At 35.0% G+C, this 25,285-nt stretch overlaps 1 protein-coding gene across 1 annotated transcript in view; it reads left to right on the top strand.

Annotated features, from left to right (window-relative positions):
* Positions 1 to 24,515, top strand: part of LOC143236402 (uncharacterized) — a 69,492-nt gene extending 44,977 nt beyond the window's left edge. The window contains exons 3-7 of the mRNA XM_076474664.1: positions 13,804 to 13,956; positions 17,773 to 17,863; positions 18,849 to 18,970; positions 23,075 to 23,242; positions 24,324 to 24,515. Of these exons, the coding sequence (XP_076330779.1) occupies positions 13,804 to 13,956; positions 17,773 to 17,863; positions 18,849 to 18,970; positions 23,075 to 23,242; positions 24,324 to 24,515 (726 nt within the window). The remainder of the gene's footprint in view (positions 1 to 13,803; positions 13,957 to 17,772; positions 17,864 to 18,848; positions 18,971 to 23,074; positions 23,243 to 24,323) is intronic.
* Positions 24,516 to 25,285: the final 770 nt, after the last annotated feature.

The raw sequence follows: 25,285 nt of genomic DNA, 5'->3' as shown, positions 1-25,285 counted from the left end.
AAGAAGTAAGAAAAGAAACTAGTCTTACACTGCTAAATTAGGGATGGCTAGCAGAGATAGCTCTCGTGTAGCTTTGCACGAAATTCAAAACAAACCAAACAATTCATCATTCTTGTAGTATTATTGTCTTTCCTAAAATTGGATTAAACATTATTAATCTTTCTTGGAGCTTTATTATCATTGATCAAACTGGACTAATCATTGTTCAACTCTCTTGTAGTGTTATTATCTTTCCTAAAACTGGACTAATCATTGTTCATTTTTTTTGGAGTTTTATTATCATTGACAAAGCTGGACTAATCATTTTCATCTTTCTTGTAGTATTATTGTCTTTCCTAAAACTGGACTAATCATTGTTCAGTTCTCTTTTAGTGTTATTGTTTTTCCTAAAACTGGACTAATCATTGTTCATCTTTCTTGTAGTATTATTGTCTTTCCTAAAACTGAACTGATCATTGTTCTTTTTTTTTTTAGCCTTATTGTCATTGATAAAGCTGGACTAATCATTTTCATCTTTCTTGTAGTGTTATTATCATTCCATAAGCTGGGTTAATCATATTTCACCATTCTTGTAATGTTATTGTCTTGTGGTGTTGTAGTATTGTTTTTCTTTCTATGATGGAGACATTTGAGCTCAGCTTTCATCTAGTATTATAAACTTTCCTCAAGATGGACCGATGAGGACTCTGTTTTCATTAAACCGCATATTCAACAAGAATCTCAGTAAATCAGTTTAAAAAACAAACAAACAACTTTTTTGTGCCAGTATAAATTTTACAACCGCCTGCTGTGGACGAAAGTTAAAGGTTAAAAAGTATTTAAGAACTATGCAAATATTAAGACTGCCGGAATATTTTATACTTTAAAAAGTTCAGTTACTGAAATATTTATTTCAAAATGAATTGAGAATAAATAGATAAAATCCAATACAACCGTAAATCCTAAACACAGTACAATATTACTTGTTATTTTTGGAAAAAAAATCATATAATTTCATATACAAAAGGTTAACTGTGTTTTATCAAAACGATTTGTAATACGCAAATTAGCAAGTCATGTGACAACTAGAGCTAAAATAAATTCTTCATGGAACGGTGTATATCACTAATGTATATTTACATTATTTGAATCCCTTTTAGGAAGGGCGTATAACAGTCCTTTCCAATGCAAACTATACATCCATTCAGGTTATAAAGTTGTGTTCAAATTGGCGATTCCTTGTAGTTAATGGCACTGGAAAACAAAGGATTATGAATCAACCTGGGACACCAGAACCAAACCGAGAGAGATTTGCAATAGATCTTATAGCATTTAAGAGTCAACAAACACAAAGGTCAGTGACAAAGGATGATTGCAAGAATTATATATACTTGGAATAGCGGAATAATTTAGGTATACGGTGTGTGTTTTAACGACATATTCGTTTAACCGTGGCAAACCTCCGTCAGCTGGAGAACGAAACAGTCATTAATGCTTATCCAATCTAAGAAATACTGGTTAAGTCGTCGGATTTCAGTATGACTGGACTGTTGAAACGAGCTCTAAAAGCCATCTTCTATACACACTAGATGGATTATGTAAAGCAAGCAGGGAAGAGTAGCTTGCATTGGACATACATCGCAGTCTTACGACGGAATCTTTTGAAATAGTAACTATGCTACAGGACTATTGACAAGATGCATTGTCGTCCAGATGAAGGTACAAAGACTGTAATTATGTGGTTAGAATTCACATATAACAACCGTAGTGTCTTTATTATAAAATATGTACTTTAATTTTTATTTTTTTCTCTTTGGCTTCTATCCTTATCGATTCTGCAGTCATGATAAACACAGTCTGAAACGTATTTTTTTTTATTGTAATCCATATTAGGATACAACAGTTTATAGGTTCTGTTTCCTAGGAACCTATTATTTTACTGAGGTTCTGTCGAATTTAATAGAGTACCGACATTATGTTGTGTCAGACAAAATTATGCTTATTTGTTAGTTTATTGTCTCAATCTTATTTTTGAGGAACTTTTTTAAACGTTTCATTTCTACTTTCAAACCCATAAAGCCAGAAATATTAAACGTGTATCAATTATTAAGTACATTGTTATTGTTGGTAATTATGCACAAAGATATCCCTTGCGTGTTCTATCCACCACATGTATCGTAACACCGATTCTAGCGTCTTAAGTCCGAAAACGTACCGCTGCGCCATTGGGGGCGATATTAGGTACAAACACACAAAATAAAATAATCATATTAATACTAAATAATTTATTTTTGGTGTTTATATATGGAATATTATTCGAAATTTTGTTGGAAACAGTTGATTATGTATCTAAAATTATTTTAATAATTGTTCCTAACTTAATATCTAAGCTTCATCTATTTAAGCGTATTGAAAAGATTGATTTAAGGCTGTATTTATTTCTGTTGTCATGGTTCTGTTCTTTGTCGGATGACCAATCAGATTAGATGACGTGCAACAAAGCTGTCGAGTAAGTTTCGAACCAAGACCGATATCCTAACGAAAAGATAACTGTAGTCAGCTTATAACGTTGGATCAAACCACTGCTTGAAGGAAAGTAATACATCGATAACACCTGCTCGGTTTTCACACACCTTTATAATGTTGAATCAAAACCTTTTGTATTTGGAAATCCCAGTTCATCAATAATACCTGCTGATTTTGTCATGCCATTACGATTTCAAGACAGACTTCTGTTTTAACAAGAGTTATAAAAAATTCACTGTAATTCGGAAATCATTATTTGGGCAAGAAGTAATTATTTCTGCACTGCTTCAAAAAAAACAACAAATCTGTGTGTATGATAAGGTATGTACATTTTACACATAGTAGAACTATATTTTATCTTGAAGATTCGTTGATAATTGGTTAAAACTTGGACTTCTCGTCAGTTAATATATAGAATTGTTCACAGACACACACACATATTATGCGTTTACAATTAGATAAATATTAAGCTTTAATGTTGAATAATTGTGGATACTGACCTAAGCTTCACCTTCGGAATCGGACTTTAGGTCTTTGTAGACCTGAGAGGGTCAGGTCCAATGATATGTATCTCAGGACGGCTGGTATGGGTATTGACACTTATTAATAAAGCAGAGGACGACGTTTCGATCTTCTTAGGTTAACGTGAGATACATTTTTACTTCAAGTGGGTTTCTCGTCATCACGAATTAGATTCAATGATATGTTTGATATAGGTTACTTTAAAAATTTCGCAAACTACAAGTGGTATATACGCACCTAGTTATTTCCAATTTACCTATTATAGACTAGAGAGAAGGCAGCTAGTTAACCACACCTACCGCCAACATGTGGGCTACACCTTTACTGACGAATAGTGAAAATGATCGCCACATTATAACGTTCCCACGGCTTAAAGGTCGAGCATGTTCAGTGGGGGATTGGAAATCGTGAGTCGAGCGCCATAGCTATCAGGCCTTGACAAGTGAGAACTGGTAATGTTCATATATCGTTGAAATGGAGTTAACAAAACAATTATAATTATAAACCTACTTAGACATTTACGGTATTGAAAGTTATCATAGAGAAGAAGTCAGAATCAATGAGTAATTCCAACCAAATGGTGTTAATATTAGTAATTCATTATTTTATTACAGGACAGATTATAAAAAAAAAATTGTAAAATGCACCTAAATATTCCACTTGTTTTAAACAGAGCAGTCTATCTTATTCTTACCGTCATGAGTTTCAAATTTATAATTGCAAAATATTGTCACGTAACACTTCACACTATTTAGCCGAGTTGTCTGGATGTCCTTTGACATTCCCAACATTAACACAGCTTAAAGTGTATACAGATTTTCTGTAGTTCATCCAATAATTCAGTGAATTCGATCAGTCTCCTTCAGGTATCGTTTCACCACATTTGCCGAAAGATAAATTCCTGGTAGTACAAGTCGTGTATGTGAGTGTGAACTGTCAAGCTTATGTACATGCAATAGAAGGACAAAGGTATAAATGCACATATGGTTTTCATTCACAGTCTGCATTACTATTCCTAATATATATATAGACGATAATAAATACTGGCGTGATCGTTTTAGCATTAAACTTTTATATGTATTCAGTATTGGATATATTGTAAAATGGTATTTAGTATTTGCCTCTCTATATAGTAATATAAAGCACAAATTTTTTGTCTGTCTGTCAATAATCAAACTACCTCTAGGTTGCTGGGCCAATCCTAGCCAAACATTGTGAGATGATACTTTGAAACAGATAGCATGTTAATGGGGGCTTTACAACCCTCAACCCCTATTATTGAGTATTTATTATTTATGACGTAAGTTAATATTAACTATGTTCATAGATGGAGTCACGTTTTTACACACACAAAAATACATTTTCAGTTAACCTACACACACAGTGTGGGGGAGGGCATACAAAAGTCTTAGGTATCTCAACGTGTACAATAGCACTATCCATAGAAAAATGTGTTGTAAAAAAATGGCCGCCACTATTGCAGTGATACATAAACTCAGCAGAAATTTCTACTTTAATAAACACCATAAAAGCTGATGTGAAGAGCAGTTTCTTAAGTTGTACCCATTTACTACTTTGACCTGTGATTTTTCATCTTCGGTCCATAATGCACTTCTGCGACCAATGATAATTAATTAATTAAACACGTGAAACGCTATGGAGAAACATTTTGGGTAACAGAAAGCACCACTACCTGCACTGTTTTTGTCGCTATCTCTTTCTACAAGGTCATCCTAATTATTGCATAGTGTATACGAGGTTTAGATATATATCTTTTGATTTCTTAGAGCTTACACAATACTCTTGGTAAGGTAGTAATGAAAGCTGTAATAATATGTTACGTTATAAATAAATTATGTTAATTTAGGATTTTTGTGTTAGTTATAATAGTATCTACCATCATATTTTTTTAAGTTCATAACCTAAGCATAGGATGGATACTTCATTTTTATAAAACTGGTATTTAGTATTTCTAATATTGTCAAACTAGTGCTGGGTGTTTTTATATTATAAACTGGTGTTCGTTATTTGTTATGTTATAAAACTAGTATTTAGTATTTGTTATATTGTGAAACTAGTGCTTAGTGCTTGTAGTTTCAATATATATATACTTCCTGAAGAATAGCCCTCCTTAAATGAATGGGTTTCAACGAAACTGAACTCTTAAGTAGAATAAAATTTAGAATATTCGCTTTTTAATAGTCTCAGTAAAACGGCAAACTTTGGTGCCGGACGGACAGACTGTTTCTCTAGTTAATGTCTGGAGTTTGATTGTCTGATGTAAACTGTTTCTTGTTGAACGTTAACGACTTTTGGATGTTTGTTTTTTGAATTTCGCGCAAAGCTACTCGAGGGCTATCTGCGCTAGTCGTTCCTAATTTTGTAATATGAGACTAGAGGGAAGGCAGCTAGTTATCACCACTCACCGCCCACTCTTGTTTCTTGTTGAACGTTAACGACTTTTGGATGTTTGTTTTTTGAATTTCGCGCAAAGCTACTGTAGGGCTATCTGCGCTAGTCGTTCCTAATTTTGTAATATGAGACTAGAAGGAAGGCAGCTAGTTATCACCACCCACCGCCCACTCTTGTTTCTTGTTGAACGTTAACGACTTTTGGATGTTTGTTTTTTCAATTTCGCGCAAAGCTACTCGAGGGCTATCTGCGCTGGTCGTTCCTAATTTTGTAATATGAGACTAGAGGGAAGGCAGCTAGTTATCACCACCAACCGCCCACTCTTGGGCTACTCTTTTACCAACGAATAGTGGGATTGACCCTCACATTATAACGCCCCCACGGCTGAAAAGGCGACCATGTTTGGTGTGACGGGGATTCGAACCCGCGATCCTCAGATTACGAGTCGCACGCCTTAACCCACCTGGTCATGTCGAGCCACAACTTTTGGAACATGAGGATATTCCTATCCAATCAACATATACTGTAATTATAGGAGTTGATTTATTAAATAAGTTTAGTTTTCCATGTCTGCCTTCATATTTTACTGTTCTTATCAAAGAATGTGGTTTCGTAGCTAACCCTAACTTTGCATGTCTGCTATTATTATTATTATTTCCATTAAATATTTTTTTCCGTAACTAACACCAGTTTTCTATAAGCCTTTTTTAAGTTTTGATTAAAGAATAAGGTTTCGTAGCTAACTCTGATTTTACAAGTCTGCTATTTTTTAATTATTTATGAATAATTTAGTTCGGTAGCTAACTCTTCCTAAAGATAACCAAAGTAGAGGTGGCAATAAAAAATGAACTTCCAGTGTAGTATCGGAAAGTTTCTTTCTGGATTTAGTAAGTATGTAACCATAGTCTACTGTTGTTCCTTTTTACCTTTCCACAGTTTCGTTTAATAGAAAGAAAACTTTCTTCAAAGCATTTCGTTTTCAGATGCTGTAATTCCGTAGAACTGAACATATATTTCAATTGTTCTTGAATTGATCAAAGTGTAAATGATATGCTAAGTTGTAATTTTACTTTATAGGTGGTAATTGAGTATGTTTGAAACATTTTTCAACCTAAAACTTTGTGAAACTGTACTCTAAGTTATTTGTTATAAGATCAAAGAAATAGAAAAAAAAAAAGAACAACAAACACACATATTATGAGACTTATCTCAATCAGGCATTTCCCATTTTGGTCATAATTCAACAAACTTGAATTTATTGTTAGCAGTTGTCTCTAGCCATAAGTAAATCTGGGGAAATACAACACCACTCGTTTTAAGAACTAACTTCAACAATTTGATGTATGTTTATTTTAGACCCCCAACTAACACAGCGGTATATCTACGCACTTACAATACTATAAACCCGGTTTCGATACCTTTGATAGGAGTAGCACATTGTATAGTTTTGTTATTACTTACAAATAATAGAATAAACAATACGATATAATTGTTTTTTTTTTCTATTTTTAAAACAAATTCCAAAATGACCAAAAGCAGTCCTGTTTGTTTCAGGTCAGAAATGTTGACAGGTGAAAATAGTCCTGTTTGTTTCAGGTCAAAAATGTTGACTGGTGAAGACAGTTCTGTTTGGTTCAAGACAGAGATTTTGACTTGGGGAGACAGTCCTGTTTGTTACAGGTCAGAGATATCGACTTGTGAAGGCAGTCCTGTTTGTTACATGTCAGAGAAATTGACTGGTGAAGAAAGTCCTGTTTGTTTCAGGTCAGAGTTGTTGACTGGTGAAGACAGTCCTGTTCGTTACAGCTCAGAGATGTTAACTGGTGAAAACAGAGTCTAGCCTTTAATTTCACCCTGCTGTTGACACAGCATGTCGTACGACATGGAACATTATCATGTTGAGAGAAGTATGCCTGTTTTCTACATAATTCCTCGTTCATTGCAGGCAGTGCAGTACAGTCCAGAGTACCACAGTAAATCAGTCCCTTCCACAGTTACGAACAGTGACAACGCTCCATTTCCCTTCCTGTTTCGTGAAGTTGCAGTTTTAACCCTAACATTCTCCAGGTTGTCACCAAACCAATACACTTCCATCGAAAGCAAACAAAAGGAAAGGAAATTATTTCTTTACGTGATCATTTTCCTTTGCTTTTCATGCAAATTTCGACGATCCTTAATGACATCATATATTAATGACTCTGCTGTACTCTATCTGAAGTGTTTAGAAACCTGATGTGCACAGCGGGCGCGATGGTCAGCAATTCCCATCTAAGTACTGGATGAAGGAATTCAAGCTAATTTTCCAGCTTGGTTTGACAAAACGTCTCAAAGTTCTAATGCAGTGTTCACTTTTGGTTGAATGGCTGATATTATACATGAAAAATGTCCAGTGATTCACACACAGTTCATTAGTGAGCTTCGACAGAAATACGAAAATTGTGTTCTTTCTTCATCCTCAATAATGTTCAAAGTGCATCCTATAAAAGGTCTAATGTAAAGACAGTTGTAGATGCTCCACGTTGTGGAATCTATTGTGGTTTAGCAGAAGCAAAGAGCTACTGTTGCCAGTAATATCAAGAACAATAACTATTCGTTAACCCTTTTAATCCACAGTATACGTATGTATGCGATGGAAACAAAAGCCCACGGAACTGTGTAGAAAATCAAAGTTAGCTCGTTTTTAAGTAGTTGAAATAATTTTGCAAATGCACCGTTAGAGCACCTGGGAAGAATGAATTCTTAAATAATTGTACACTTAAGAATTTTGAATTTCGCGCAAAGCTACACGAGGGCTATCTGTGCTAGCCGTCCCTAATTTAGCAATACAAGATTAGAGGGAAGGCAGCTAGTCATGACTACCCACCGCCAACTCTTGGGCTACTCTTTTACCAACGAATAGTAGAATTGGTCGTCAATTATAACCCCCTCACGGCTGAAAGGGCCAGCATATTTGGTGTGAGAGGGATTCGAACCAGCGATCCTCGGATTACGAGTTGAGTGGTAGGGTTAAGACAAAGGAACTTGTGAAACGTAGAATGTTTTATATGAGACGTGTAAGTTTCTGTATCTGGAGTCATATACGTTCATTTTGTTGAGCCATACAATGGGCTCTATATGGTATATAGAACCTTTAATTGCATATTTTAATTTTAACTTTATATAATAAATTACTCTGCACTTTTAAACGTTTATGTTCTTTTTATGGTACTTATATGTTACATTGTTTTCAGAAATTCGTTACATTGTATTTTTTACTTGAAATATTCTTGTATAAAAGGATTTAAAGAACAGTTGTATTATTATTTTGTGGTTAACATGGAAACACGCATTTTGGTTTAAGACATGAAACAATTAAAATTAGTGAAACTACTGTTTTAAAGCCTTGGTTAAAATCTAACATCTGAGAATGGCATGAATTTGTGCTCAATTTCATGTCAACATAGAACTCTAAAATGTTCTAGGTCTAAGTTTTGTGTATAGAAATTTTGTGTATAAATCTCTTATACGATCAGACTAACAGTAAAACTATGAAAATTATTACCTGAGTTCAAGACTTAATATGCTCTATACTGGCAGAGTAGAAATTAACACTGACCAGGAAGGGAGTGGTACCGTGTAAAGTAACACTGACCAACAAAGGAGTGGTACTGTTTGAAGTAACACTGTCCTGTAGGGAGTGATACAGTGTAAAGTAATACTATCTAACGAGTAGTGGGATCGGCTAGGTACATTACAACGCCTCCACTGCTGAAATGGCCAGTATGTTTGGTGGGAAAGGATTAGAGCCCGTGACCCGCAAACAACAAGGTGAGAGCCACTAACCAAGTGGCCATGGTAGGTTCCGGTCTCCAGACTGACGCCGGTTCAACACAACCACATTATTGGTTCATGGAATTTCACGAAGACAAACAAATAAACAAAAACTGATATAATTGCTTAATAATAACTAAAATGCGTTATCAAACCGAATTTCTAAATGCTAATAAGCCTCCTGTTTCTGTGTGAATTACATTCACATCCTTAGCACAGATTCAGATGGCCCACTCCTCTATTTCACTCTATATGAAACGTAACAGAATATTTCCATCTGCAGCTTGTTTAATGATACTTTATGATCACTTCATTGATCGATACTTTTAATAATATTAAGTTTGTTTGTGTTTGAATATCCAGTACTATTCTTTATGTGGTGTGGTTAAGTTTTTCTACCTTGAATTAGTTTAGTTGTTGTTGTTGTTTTTGAATTTCGCACAAAGCTACACGTGGGCTATCTGCGCTAGCCGTCCCTAATTTAGCAGTGTAAGACTTGAGAGAAAGCAACTAGTCATCACCACTTACAGCCAACTCTTGGACTACTCTTTTACCAGCGAATAGTGGGATTGACCGTCACGTTATAACGCCCCCACGGCTAAAAGGACGAGCACGTTTGGCACGACGGGGATGCGCGCCCGCGACCCTCAGATTACGAGTCGCACGCCTTAACCCACCTCGCCATACCAGGCCATATTTAGTTAGAAACATGGGTAGAAAATGTATATATATTTACATGTAATTACACATTCACCTACAGATGTTTGTTTTTTTCCCGTTACGACTAATTATTAACTGTTGTCGTGATTATTAATAATGTGTTAGAAAACATACTTGTGTCAGTTAGTAAGTTCATTCCTCTTTGAGAGTTGTACGTTTTGTAAATTACAAATGTAGAATATAACACTCTCATCGAAAACCCTGATCAGCAGAGTTTTGTTAATTTCACGTGCAGCTATAGAACACACTAACTGGTTTGCGTATTCTTTGGTCATTCATTGCTGTTTCTTCATTGAATTAAAGTTTGCTCTTGGCGTATATTAGCTCTTCTTAGATTAGAATACGTGGGAATCGAGAGATGTGTGCTATCTAAGTAAGTGATTAAATATGAGTGGAGATTGGAAGAGATTGTATAATGATGGGTAAAATAGACGTAATTAAAATAACGAAAGGCAGCTAGAGACTCATTTAACTTGATAACGTTAGAAACTGATCCGGAGGTAAGAGGTTAGAATTATTGGAGCTGATGGAGAAAGTGAAACATAGAAAACAATTGAGTAAGTAGGATGACAACATATTGATTAATTGGTTACATTAACATATCGAACCATCTCATTTTTTGTTCTTAGTTACTTTTTATCCGTTAGGGGTTTTGACCTGTTGATTTTCTATTTCCCCCTCTTGACCTTTAGTTCCACATATATTTTATTTAAAATTGGTAGTTACTAAATTATAGTGCCCTTCTAACGTTAGATTTGTTCTGTTTTTATAACAATAGCATTCAGAGATTTATTGCCATAATTTACTGTTTGATACATTGTAAACAATATGGAAAAGAAGGCTGACTGGCTAACGTCTGGTTATCTTGTGCTTTTATTGTTTAAAGTCGGTTTTAACAATTCACTTTTTTTTTCCCAAACACAACTAATTTTAACAAGCGTTTCAGCATGTTTATGGAATGTTTGTGATTAGTTCTGCTTTGAACTTTAAAGAAATTTAATATTAAAAATATATCAATTTAAATCATCAAAAACAGATCATGCAGGACTTTATAAGGAAATGCAAAAGTAAACGGAAAACGACGTGGACTTTTTTCCAATATCATATGGATGTAATCAGGTCTGATTGTTTGGTATTATTAGGATGACTTTTGAATATTATTGAGTCTGATTGTTGGATGTTTTCGTGTTTGATTATTGGATACTATCAAGTCTGACTTTCATATGTTATCAGATCTAATTATTCAACATTATCGGGTCTCATTGTTGGATATTATGAAGTTGGTTAATTGGATACTATCATGTCTAAAGACCCCTGGTAGCAAAGTGTTATGTCTGCGGTCTTCCAACGCAAGAAATTTCGATACCCCTTGTGGACAAAGCATAGATAGCCCATTGTGTAGCTTTGTGCTAAACTTCAAACAAAGAAATCATGTCTGAATGTTGGATATTATTATAATTGGATACTGTCAGGTTTAATTGTTGTATATGTATCAGATCTAATATTATCATGCCTGAATGTCAGGTTTGATTCCATTCATGGTAACTTAAAAGTCGTCTTTGTGTACTTCTTCTCAATATTACGGTGTAACTTTTTCTAAATTTTTAACTTGTATATTAGAATATTCCTAAACTCTCTAGTTTACTTTCTGTATTACACTACATGTATTTTATTTTGTCGCTTCCAATAGTAGTGTTAGAATATCTCTGTAGGTAACATACAGTAATCTGAAAACTTTTTTTAGCGGCCTACAATATATTCGTATTTATTTCGAACAGTTTTCAGAAGCGTGTATCTTAAGCAACAATCCTAACAAGTAACTGACGTCTGCTATTAATATTAATACATGTATCTAGCTGAATAAAATAAACACCGTAACAACTACATTCAAAGGCAGAAAATTAAATTGTTTAGATTTCAAGTAATATACTATAGAATTAATTGGTTATGAGTGAATCATACAAGAAAAACATCTAACGATTTGATATTATGTTTATACAAGACAAATAATGTTTTAACTCTTTGATAAATGGCGTCCTCACAGAACTCACTTGTTGGTCGTAGATTTAGTTATTAACCACTGTTGGGTGGTCCACTGTCTTGTGCTGGAATGACAGTAGCTTATTTAATATTTTTCCTTTTCTCTACTTATGTGCCTTTTCAATTCATTATGTGGTAATTTTCCTGACTATAGCCGTTGTATTTACAGAAAAGATTTTAATGGGTGTTTGGTTTTCTTCAAACCTTACCTTCACGGGATGTAACGTTTATCCGCATACATCGAGATCTGTTGTCCATGTTATTGGTAAGAGGACTGGAAACTCAGGACTTTATCTTTGTAAGACTGTTGTGTAGTATAGGAGGAGTTGTGAAAACTAAGGTCACCCTAACTGCACTCACCAGTCCTTGCAATACTTGATATGTAAGAGGGTTAAAAATGTTTTCATTGGTAGTTAAAATCTTCTGAAGATGTTTGAATTATTCTTGGAACACATAGTCGCTACATTTAGTGTTTCAATAATTCCAGTTTTGACAGAAATTTAAAGACGTGAAAGAAAACTTGGACATTTACTTTTTTGAGCCTCTGTCCGATGAACTCCAGTGACCAGTTCATTTAATCTTGTGTTCTTGTGAACCAGCCCATCGAGGAATGGAAAACTTAATGTCTTTAGGTTTTATATAAAATGTTATTCGTTAAATTGGCTGTTTAGGTAAATTGTCTTTTTAAGTTAGATATTTCAGAGAGTGTACTTAATATTATACTGTAAGTTGTGTATTGTGAATATTTCGATATATGAATATTTTTACCTATCCAAGAATTTATGCAATTTTATGACACTATTAATGTGTTATTGTAAGTTTTACATCAGTTTTTATTATTTCATGTTTCACAACTTTTTGTGTATTATTTCATGTTTCACAACTTTCTGTGTATTATTTCCTGTTTCACAACAGTTTGTGTATTATTTCATGTTTCACAATAGTTTGTGTATTAGTTCCTATTTCACAACAGTTTGTGTATTATTTCATGTTTCACAAGTTTGTGTATTATTTCATGTTTCACAACAGTTTGTGTATTATTTCCTATTTCACAACAGTTTGTGTATTATTTCATGTTTCACAACAGTTTGTGTATTATTTCATGTTTCACAACAGTTTGTGTATTATTTCCTGTTTCACAACAGTTTGTGTATTATTTCCTGTTTCACAACAGTTTGTGTATTATTTCACGTTTCACATCAGTTTGTGTATTATTTCACGTTTCACATCAGTTTGTGTATTATTTCACGTTTCACATCAGTTTGTGTATTATTTCGTGTTTCACATCAGTTTGTGTATTATTTTGTGTTTCAAAACAGTATGTGTATTATTTCCTGTTTTACAACAGTTTGTGTATTAATTCCTGTTTTACAACAGTTTGTGTATTATTTCCTGTTTTACAACAGTTTGTTTATTATTTCATGTTTCACAACTTTTAGTGTATTATTTCATATTTCACAACAGTTTGTGCATTATTTCGTGTTTCACAACAGTTTGTGTATTATTTCGTGTTCCACAACAGTTTGTGTATTATTTCGTGTTTCACAACTTTGTGTGTATTATTTCACGTTTCACAACTTTTTGTGTATTATTTCGTGTTTCACAACAGTTTGTTTGTTATTTCACGTTTCACAACAGTTTGTTTGTTATTTCACGTTTCACAACAGTTTGTTTATTATTTCACGTTCCACAACAGTTTGTTTATTATTTCACGTTTCACAACAGTTTGTGTATTATTTCCTGTTTCACAACAGTTTGTGTATTATTTAATGGTTTGTTCACCTACTTCTACAGAAACAGTACCAACTGATTCACCACCTGGAGGAAGAACTAAGAAACCTTCACATGAAAGGTCAAGAAACTGAAGTCCAACAACATCTTAAAGACCTGTATAATGAAAAGGAACACATGCGAAAGGAAATATTTCTGTTGAGAGAAACAGTCAAGGTAGTAAATAACCTCTTAACTTATCATACAGTGTCTGGGATCTCATTCATTGCATGTTTATGCTTTTAAACAGCTTTAGTAAAGTAATTCAAAAGTTTATCGTGAAGAATCACAGGTGAAGTTAGGGTTAGTTACAAAAAGACTGGAAACATGGGCTAATACATATTCTCCAACCTTTTGTAACTTTATCAGACAGTGATAGAATTAGATACGTCTTTATATATTTTGTAAAATAATTAAATGATAATAGGAATTTATAATAATATCACTGTGATAAAGCAAGAAAATGCCTCTCACCTCTCAAGTCATTGGTATGCAACGTATAGTATGATCACCACGAGCAGTAAGAACCGCCCCACTCTGATGTTATATGCTTAAAACACTAGGGGTGATATTATCCTAAGATGTCTTTCAACCCTTCTCTGAAACAACTGCTTCCATAACATTTTAAATATTTAGAGCTGCTTCCAGAAATATGTTCTTTCCTTCACAAAAGTCAGTGATAGTACAGGACACTCCTTCCAATTTCCTTGTAAAATGTGGTGTAATACTTTGTACACTAACACGGTGCAGATGCGACTGGGAACATTTGATTCAGTCTCGGAACGTGTACCCTGTGATTAGTACGTGACAGAATTGACATGTAACGGTGGGATGCTTATGTTATGGTTGATGGCCTGTTTTGTCTACTGGGACTCACAACCCTACTTATTTAAAACATACAGACATTTTCCTTGAAAGTTAGCTATGGTTCATGGGACTTTTTGGATACTTCAACTCTGTGATTCGCTTCAAAGTGACAACTTTAAGATCAATACAGCGGATAATTTAAATATTGTAGAAGCGATCTGCATGTGTTAAATGGCTGACTTATATACGTTAGCTGTGGTTCAATGAGTGGCATGCTCAACACACATATATTTGGCTTGATTAGCCCAACATTAGACAGTGAATGACCGTTATTGTTCTACTGGTAGTTAGAGGAACTTGTCACACGGGAAAGGTACGAACTAGTGACCTTAGTAGAAGATTCAGTTCTTAACAACACTCACGTTTCTAAGAGAAGACTACGTTACAAAAAGGAAATTTTCAACCCCCTCCCTCCAAAAAAAGCTATTGCGATGAACTTAGGAGTATTCCAAACTCAACAACTGTTGTGCTGGGTCTGAGCATATTCCAACCATAAATCCTGTTGTGTTAAATCCATTAATAATGTTAACAAGGAAGTGAGAAAGGATTCCAGATTGTTACATATTTACCACTTTATTCCATTGTTTGATGCTAGTGTCACTTGGGCTAGAGCTCAGCGCTAATACACAATTACTTATAATTGCATCCATCCTGAAAATTGTTATTGAAGCTATTGATATCTCACCAGGAATCACCCTGTCTTCTGCTACAAAGATATACTTCAGTTGAGGAATGACTACTGTGCCATGATAATTGACTCGCATCTTCAGAAAGATACATAATTAGTACTAAACAGAGTGTGAGACCAGAAAAATATGGTGGCCAGGATGATAGAAGTGACTGTTAGATATTGTGGCCTGGATGATAGAAGTGACTGTTAGATATGGTGGACAGGACAATAGAAGTGACTGTTAGATATGGTTGCCAGGATGATAGAAGTGACTGTTAGATATGGTTGCCAGGATGACAGAAGTGACTGTTAGATATGGTGGCCTGGATGATAGAAGTGACTGTTAGATATGGTGAACAGGACAATAGAAGTGACTGTTAGATATGGTGAACAGGACAATAGAAGTGACTGTTAGATATGGTGGCCAGGATGATAGAAGTGACTGTCAGATATGGTGGCCAGGATGATAGAAGTGACTGTTTGATATGGTGGCCAGGATGGTAGAAGTGACTGTCAGATATGGTTGCCAGGATGATAGAAATGACTGTTAGATATGGTTGCCAGGATGATAGAAGTGACTGTTAGATATGGTAGCCAAAATGATAGAAGTGACTGTTAGATATGGTGGACAGGACAATAGAAGTGACTGTTAGATATGGTTGCCAGGATGACAGAAGTGACTGTTAGATATGGTTGCCAGGATGATAGAAGTGACTGTTAGATATGGTTGCCAGGATGATAGAAGTGACTGTTAGATATGGTTGCCAGGATGATAGAAGTGACTGTTAGATATGGTTGCCAGAATGATAGAAGTGACTGTCAGATATGGTGGACAGGACAATAGAAGTGACTGTTAGATATGGTTGCCAGAATGATAGAAGTGACTGTCAGATATGGTGGACAGGACAATAGAAGTGACTGTTAGATATGGTTTCCAGGATGATAGAAGTGACTGTTAGATATGGTGGCCAGAATGATAGAAGTGACTGTTAGATATGGTGGACAGGACAACAGAAGGACTGTTGAGAACTTTCTAAGTAGTGGCAACAACTGTTGTCTAAGTAAAGTAATGGCAACAACCGTTGTCTGAGTAAAGTAATGGCAACAACTGTTGTTTAAGTAAAGTAGTAGCAACAACTGTTATTTTAGAGAATTTCTGCTCCTATGTTACAGTCATTGTGATATTGTAACATTATCTACACGATCTATTGTACAGACTTAACATTTTGTTCGCCATCTGTTGTTTTCTGTTTCATTTCAGTCTAATTTGCATGCACAGTGCTCTCTCGTAACACTTTCAGATATAAGTGCAATGTATCCTTCGTGATTTTGTATGCACTATTTAAGCCTGTATGCTCACGATTAAACCAGATGCCTAGAATATTTCTATAACAACCTTGTACATACATGTGTGATAAATATAGTCAGTGTAATTAATATTACGAATGTGTCGTTTTTAGACTTAGAATTTCATTATTTCTTACCAGTAATTACAAACACGATTAGATGAAATTCATTTAAACGTTTAGTTTTTTGTTTTTTTTTTACAAATAATTCCACAAGAATTTCTAAGTTTACATTCTTAATACTTTAAGTAAACAGTATTGTCTAGACAGTCTAATAACTCATAATGAACTTACTACAGGTTTGCTACAAGTGAAACATTTATTGTAGTAACCGATATAAACAAAGTGGTTTTGTTGAGAATGTTCTAAGTCGGACAACATAGGTACCATTCATTGGCTTATTAGTTCTTTTTGGTCGGGCGTGACCCTGATGTTAACACGCAAAGCTGTTACATGAAAGGTCCAAAGTTCGAATGTCGATATTCCACTAAAGAAGTGAGGTTTACATAACTTTGATTTTCATTAGTCTTGCAAGTAGGTGATTGATGCTGCTGAATAAATCAGCAGTCAAAAATTAGTTATGGTTGAGCCTGATTTCTGGAGTCTCTGAATTGTCAGTTTATCACGTATGTGGTAAAGAATAGAGTTAAAATTTAAAAAAAAAGAATGTATGGTTAAGCCTGAGTTCTGGGGTAATTGTCAGTTTATCACATAGGTGGCCAAAGATGGAATTAAAAAAAGTTATGGTTAAGCTTGAGTTTTGGAGTAATTGTCAGTTTATCATGTGTGTGACAAAGGATAGAGTTTTAAGAAAGGTATGTTTAAGCCTGAGTTCTGGGGTAATTATCAGTTTATCACGTGTGTGGCAAAGGATAAAGTTATAATTAAAAAAAAATAGTTATGGTTAAGCCTGAGTTCTGGGGTAATTGTCAGTTTATCACGTAGGTGGCCAAAGATGGAGTTAAAAAAAGTTATGGTTAAGCTTGAGTTCTGGAGTAATTGTCAGTTTATCACGTGTGTGGCAAAGGATAGAGTTAAAATGAAAAACACTAAATCTATATAAGCTATATTATTTGTAAAGGTGAATTCCAAGACTTTGACTTTCTACAGGACTTGGAGATGAGAAACGAAAATCAAAAACAGATGTTAATATCCAAGGAAGACAACGTCAAGAGGCTAATGGAGACACACCATAACACAGGTACATCTATTTAAAACGTATCCATCTTATTTTGTGGCGTAAATTGTAAGATACAATAACAGTCTCCTCACTCTCATAAGGTCCAGTTTGAATCTCAAATAAAATATTACGAATAAAGAAATGAATATAGATTTCTACCACCAGATGACACCTTAAGACTTGTTACATACGTTATCAACACGAAGAAAATAAGAATTATAAAAAAGCTTACAATAAATTGTTAAAAGCATTACTAAAACAGGAAAATAATTTTATTTGTGAGAGAAAAAATGTATTAGTTTTGATTATTGCTTGTTTTATTCAATGTGAATGAAAACGAGAAGGAAACAAAAAGCGAAAAATCATTATTTGTACTTGTGTTAAACTCCGGGTTATCGTCAGTCGTTTAATAAAAGGAAATACGAGAAATAACAAAGCAATAAAACGCATTCTTAACACTAAAAATACCGACTTGTTTTTATACCAATAACTTCAGATGAAGTTCATAACTTTGTCGCATTATATTAAGAACTTTAATTTTTTTTCCTGTCTCAATTCTCAATTGAAATACCTGACCCAGAAGGTGGGAAATAATTAACCCCAGACGGGCCTCGTAATCTGAGGATTGCGGATTCAAATTCCCGTCGCATCAAACATGCTCGCCCATTCAGTCGTGGGGGCTTTGTAAAGTAATGGTCAATCCCACTATTCGTTGGTGAAAGAGTAGCTCAAGAGTTGACGGTGGGTGGTGATGATCATCAATTTTCCCTCTAGTCTTACACTGCTAAATTAGGGACGGCTAGCGCAGATAGCCCTTTTGTAGCTTTGCGCGAAATTCAAAAACAGAACAAACAAAAGTAACCCCAGATGGCACTTGTGTAAACTTGCACGAGCGTTATACATAATAGAAATAAATAATATGTCACCGATGCGAATGGTGGCTATTTAACGTTATTTCTTATTTCTAATCCTAGAGGTAGTATTTAAAATGTAGTCTCGTTCCTAGGTAAGCTGAAGGAAGAAGAACGACTTGAAATGGAGCGACTTAAAACCAAGTTTATAGAAGTCGAGGCTAAAGCGCGCCATCTAGAGGGACTGTTAGAAAGCAAAGACCGAGAGTTCGGAAAGGTCAGTTTGCCGTACAAAGTGAACTCTGATAAATCACAAGTTTCGTGTCCTATTTTTACGTTAGGACATAAGTATGACAACCATAATTCCAACTGATGTACTCTACGTGGCCTAAGAGTTACTATACCTAGAGAGTAAAACCGAGGATTTTAGGCTCCAAGAGTTTGAACCAAAATTGCATAATAATCTTGGAGGCCCGGCAGTGTTATAAGAGTAACAGTTAAATCCCACTCTTCCATCAGGCAAGGTTAGCCTAAGAATTGGCAGTGTGTTCTGTTGACTAGCTGTCCTATATTTATCCTGTCTGTTCAAAGTTAGGGACAAATGCGCTCTTTTGCTTAATTTTATGCGAAACTCTAAGTCACTAATACCATTTCCGTTTCGTTTGTGTTGTGGTTTCTTTCAGGCAAAACTCCACAATAAGTTATCTGTTGTGTCCACCACGTGGAATTAATCCCTGGATTTTAATGTTGAAAGCCGGTAAACTTACGGCCGTCCCACCGTGGGATATTACATTTGTGTTTATCTGAATAGAGTTAGCTATTAAGAACTACATCGCTTCTGTTGGCATTTGGGGCCCTATATAATATGCAGGTCCTCTCAGAGGCTCAGAGAGATTCTGGTTATTACTATCGTATCCCGCTGGTACAGCGGTAATTCTAGGAATTTACAACGCTAACATATGGGGTTCGATTCCCCTCGGTGGACTCAGTAGATAGCCCGATGTGGCTATAAAACATACACACACGCTATTACTATCTTTTTTGAGGCTCCTGGCTGTAATAAGAATAGAAAAGTAATGATACATGAAAACAAAATAAAACAGTCATTAGCCGAAAAGAGAAGTGAAACCTAATTTAAATAATGAATCTGTATATGTAATTTGTAGCCCTAAGATGTGAGTTTGGGTTATATTTTGGTCACATTGGAAGACATAAAAACAAGTCCTGAAGCTCAGCAAATCCAAAAAAAAGTGTCATATGTGAGGCCCCATTTGATCTTTTAGTCCAGACCAACTGGTTCTAATTAACTGAGTGTTGTGTAAAGTTTGCTCCATTAAATCAATCAAGCATATGAATCCTAAATTTACTTGACTACGTGTGTGGATATCTGTTGACGAATTTATGTACTAACAAAATAATATTATCTAATATGATAATTTTTTGATATGTGCCTTACTGTTTGAATGTGTTTTTAAATATTAAAATTTTGGTAGAATTTACGAACTAGTAAATTGTTTTAGCCTATAATTTGCTCTTTATTATCCTTATTTCTATAAATAAATAAATTTGTGCTTTAAGAGGCAAAAATTTCCGTCTTTTATAATTAACAACCAATTAAAATAATTTAATATTTTTAAATATTTCTTAAAATGTAAAAAATCAAGCCAGAAAACCTGCATTTCAGACGTGTTTTTCAGTTGGCTTATAACCTAATAATTTCAAGTGTATATTTAATAGGAACTTATTTAATAGTGCTAACAGTACTGTTTACACTGTTATGATAAAATTAGTTGACCTGTCGTAATTTCAGCAGCTAATCGTTTCAGGACCATAATGTTTGGTTGACGAAGTCATCAGATGATATGAGTGGTGATTTGACTGTCGCAAGGAAACGTTATAATGGTTGTTTGATTTTTTTTTTAGAACAAAGCCACACCAGTTTTCCATCAAGGATAACAGATCCCTAGAATTTGATGCTGTAAATACGTAGACTTGTCGCTTTCCCACTGGGGGACACACTGAAGTGAATCTTCCACAGCGAAGACTGTGTGAAAAGATGAAAGATTCGTGACAGCTTGTTTCTTGACGTTAACAATTATTCTGGTGCAAAAGAAATTCACGAACTTTTCCGGCTCGTGTATCACTTTTTGTTAAATTTTTTAAAAGTAAAAATCCCGTTTAAATTTAAAAACACACAAACGAAAAAACCAAGCAACAAAAAAAAACACACCTACCCATTAATGGGAAAATGTGATTCTTTTTCTTCTTCAACAAGTGAATAATATGTGGTGTGACCTTTGTCAACTTGAAAGGAACAGAACACTAGTTAACCCAGAAATGAGGAGAATAGTGTGTAGATATACACATATTAGGCTTAATTGAATAGTATGTACACGTACACACTTATTACAAACTATATAACTTTTACATTAAATGTTTCCGTACCACAAACACTAGGGCCACGTACTACAGTTTGAGAATCAATGTAACAACAATGAGGTAACAGTGTAACCACAAGGCTTAGTACAAGCTTACAATCACTTACGATGAAAGAGGACTGGATAGTGGGGTAACTTAGAATACATTATCGCTCTTACACTTCAGAGAGGAAGACTTGAATGAAACAGTCCTAAGGTTCGATTGAGCCTCTCCCCAGGTTGTATGAACCGTAGGGACATTGCAAAGTGATTCTCCAACACACGTAACCATCAAGGTATCTCCTGCCGATTTTTGCTAGGAATCACCTCAGGTCTTAAACGGACTTGAAATGTGTCGCAAGAAGCTAAATAAAGTTGCAGCTTCTAGAAGTCGAATGATACCATTAAACTGTATGAAAATAATACTGCACGCGAATAATGATCACGCAAACATTGTGAATATGCCGCTTGTTCGAATTTCACAACCACTGCACTCTAGTGATGATTATTATTATCTCGTGATTAGTTAATTAACTGTTGTTCGTTATTTTTGACCAATGGGCTGTGGAATTATGGACACTATTTATTATATATATATTATTTCCAAATCAGTATATAAAAATGTGGATGACATCTTCTGTATTTTGTGTTTATATATATATATATATACACACCCTTGTGCAAATTAATTGAAACAAAACGGAAAATTACGATTTTTTCAATTTTTTGGGTTTATTTATGAGAATCCAAAATTACTCACAAATTAATACATGATATGACCGCCTTTATTTTTCAGAAGATCATTATTCCGCTTTGGCATTGAGTCCACGAGTTGACTGTAATCTATGTAACGGCTCGTTTGGGAGAAAACACTTTTACATAGAGAGAACAACGTTTCGACCTTCTTCGGTCATCGTCTTTGTGAACCTGACGATGATCGAAGAAGGTCGAAACGTTGTTCGCTCTTCTATGTAAAAGTGTTTTCTCAGCCCAAACGAGCCGTTTTTGCATATAAATTTCTCAACAAGTGGGTTTCTCGTCATCACTGACTGTAATCTTTACTAATTTTTGGATCGCGGTACCACACCTCAATTATGGCCTCAATTAGCTCATCTTTCGTAGTACAGTCTTTTCCCCGAAGTCATCCTTTACAAATCGCCCAAAGATTTTCAATAGGATTTAAGTCCGGAGAGTTTCCAGGCCAGTTCAGCACCTTTATTCGCGTTGTAGTCATAAAATTTTCCACAAGTTTCGATGTGTAGCACGGAGCCAGATCTTGCTGAAAAATGCCAGATCCATCTGGATATCTCTTTTTCAATTCTGGAACGACTCTTTTCTGCAAAACTTTGATGTACTGTGGTCCTCGCATCATACCTTCTATGATATGTAAGCCTCTGACGCCATAGTAGCTGAAAGAGCCCCAAAACAACTTCTTCAAGGGATGTTTTACGAACTGATTGATGTGAGATTCTCGAAGTTTCTCACCTGGAGATCTGCGAACATGCAGACTTCTTTGACCCTGTACGAAGAAATGAGTCTCGTCACTGAATAACACCTTCCTTCATTGTTCTTGCGTCCAGATCTTGTATTTCATACCCCATTGATACCGTTTTTTCTTCATTTAGTTGGTAAGAAGCTATTTTTTGACTGGTCTCCTTGCCGTTCCAACGCAATTTCGAATGACGTAGTGTTCCTCAAAATTTCGTCATATATCCCAAAAATAGATCGACGGTACTGCAAAACACAACTAATGACACCATCTGTGTGAAAAAATGACTATTAAAGGAAATCAGCGGGTCCAGCGAACCTACACCGGTGCCATGCTGAAAATATTGTAAAATGACCATTTGTTTCAATTAATATGCACAAGGGTGTATATATATATATTAGTTCGCACTCACGCTGTAGAAATGTAGGTAGCGCTTTTATACTTTGATTTACAATATTTTTATCGCCTTCGATAGGTGGACGAGCTACGATATGAAATGAAAAGGCGGGATCAAGAAATCATGGCTATGAACGCGAAGATGAGAACCCTTGACGAACAGCATCAAGACTATCAGCGCCACATAGCGGTTCTCAAGGAATCACTTTTCGCTAAGGAAGAGCATTACAGCATGCTCCAGTCAGACGTAAGTAACTTTAAACTGAAGAAAGATATAACTTAGGAATTCAAGAGTTCTATAAAACTGCTTTGTTGCGTAGCTCTAAACGACCTGGTTAAGCACCGTCTTCGAGTGAAATATCAGTAGATTTAATCATATAATTTCTTACTCGAAAGGATATATAAGAAAGAGGGTGTTTGTTTTGGGTAGATTCTTTCTGAAAAGGTTCTTTCGAGATAATCAGTTTCTATGGTCCATGGATAAGAGTTTTTTACTACTGTATTGTTAAAAAACTGACGTGGAATAAACCTCTTCAAATATAATCCAAAAATGTTTCTTCACGAAAGCAGTCAACTTCAAAGAATCCCAGGTGGGTAATGACTTTGGTATTAATATAACCATTAATAACTGTTCTTCAATGGATGAGTTCTGGTTGTCACGGACTCGTTTATTATTCACAAACACTTCAGTATAACACGGATCTGAATCTATTTGTCTTATCAAAATAAGATTTTCTAGGAATAATCCTGTAGCACAAGTTGCTAAAGAAAGATATGAGGAACTTAATGTATTATCGAAAGGAAGTTCTAACGTTGAAAGAGCGATAAGTTTACTGACTTACAACGCTAAAATCCAAGGTTCGATTTCTCATGTTGGACACAGCAGATAGCCCAACGTGTCTTTGCTCTAAAACGCACCAAGTGTTTTGTCTAGTTATACAGAAACAGATGTCATGTAAAGTATCTGAAATAAAGTAAACAAAATAATGTCACTTCATAGAGTCCCAGTACGATCCATGATTAACATCGTTAAAAAATCGTAACTTTAGTGATGCAGAGAATTCTAGTCGAGGTTTTTAGTCTTTTTGACAAGAAAAGGTTAAATTTCTATTTTTTGTATTTTTAGACCATGAGAATTGTTCTTAGAAAATTTTAGCAAGTTCCGTTTTGGCCAAATGTTATAAGCTTTCAAGAGATTTGAACTTTGATTTCTCTTTTAAAATGATATAAAAATTTAAATTTAAAAGAGCCAACATGCCAGTATTTTTATCACTAAATTCTTTCTGAAAAAGTTAAGCCTTTTTTGTATAATTAAAAATTGTGTTTAGGTAGAAGAAATGAGACAAAAGTTAGAAGAGAAGAACGGTGACATCGAAAAGAAGACTCAACAGGCTATCAGAGCAGCTCAAGAAAAAAACAGGTTGAGTCAAGAAGTTCAGGAACTCAGGGACCACATGGAGATCAAGGACCGGAAAATTAATGTCCTTCAAAGAAAGGTAGGGGCAGAATTTCTGTTATAAACGTGAAACATTTGCTACGTAGGACATTCATAACGACTCGACCTCTGGAGATGGCTGTAAAGTTCAATGATGTTATATTTCATGTTTTATTAATATTTATGAGATAGTGATGATACACAAAGAATCCTAGAAACGTGTCCAAATGTTACCCTGTGTCTTTCAAAGAGACAGCCTCACGAATAAAACGTGTATGGGATTCTTTTACGATACCATCTGCTGAACGAGTCATCCACAAACAAAACCTAGTCTACGAAATGTGTCAGAATCTTCATTGGTACGCTAACCACGGTTTCCTAATCTAGGGGCTGTAGCAACTACACATATTATACAGTAATGTTGAGGTAGTCAGTGTCTATACATGTGACGTGTGGAGATAGGAAGTTTGGGAAGGCTCAGTCAGAATGGTGCTTGTTTGTGGGTGAAAGACTTTTTGCTGACAACCTTTATAGTGGCTTGTAACGGTAAAAAACGGTTAGTAATAGTAATAAACATATATTTCCTTTAAGTATTAGAAAGAATCTATAGTTTTTAATTTTTAAAAAGTGGTCATTTCATTGTCTGGTTTTTGAATTTTGCGCAAAGCTACACGAGGGCTACCTGCGCTAGCCGTCCCTAATTTTGCAGCGTAAGACCAGAGGGAAGGAAGCTAGTCATCACCACCCACCGCCAACTCTTGGGCTACTTTTTTACCAACGAATAGTGGGATTGACCGCAACATTATAACGCCCTCACGGCTGAAAGGGCGGGCATGTTTGGTGCGACATGTATTC

The sequence above is a fragment of the Tachypleus tridentatus genome, chromosome 13 (genome assembly GCF_004210375.1).
Source record: "Tachypleus tridentatus isolate NWPU-2018 chromosome 13, ASM421037v1, whole genome shotgun sequence".
NCBI lineage: Eukaryota > Metazoa > Arthropoda > Merostomata > Xiphosura > Limulidae > Tachypleus > Tachypleus tridentatus.
This window is presented reverse-complemented; position numbering and strand designations above follow the sequence as displayed.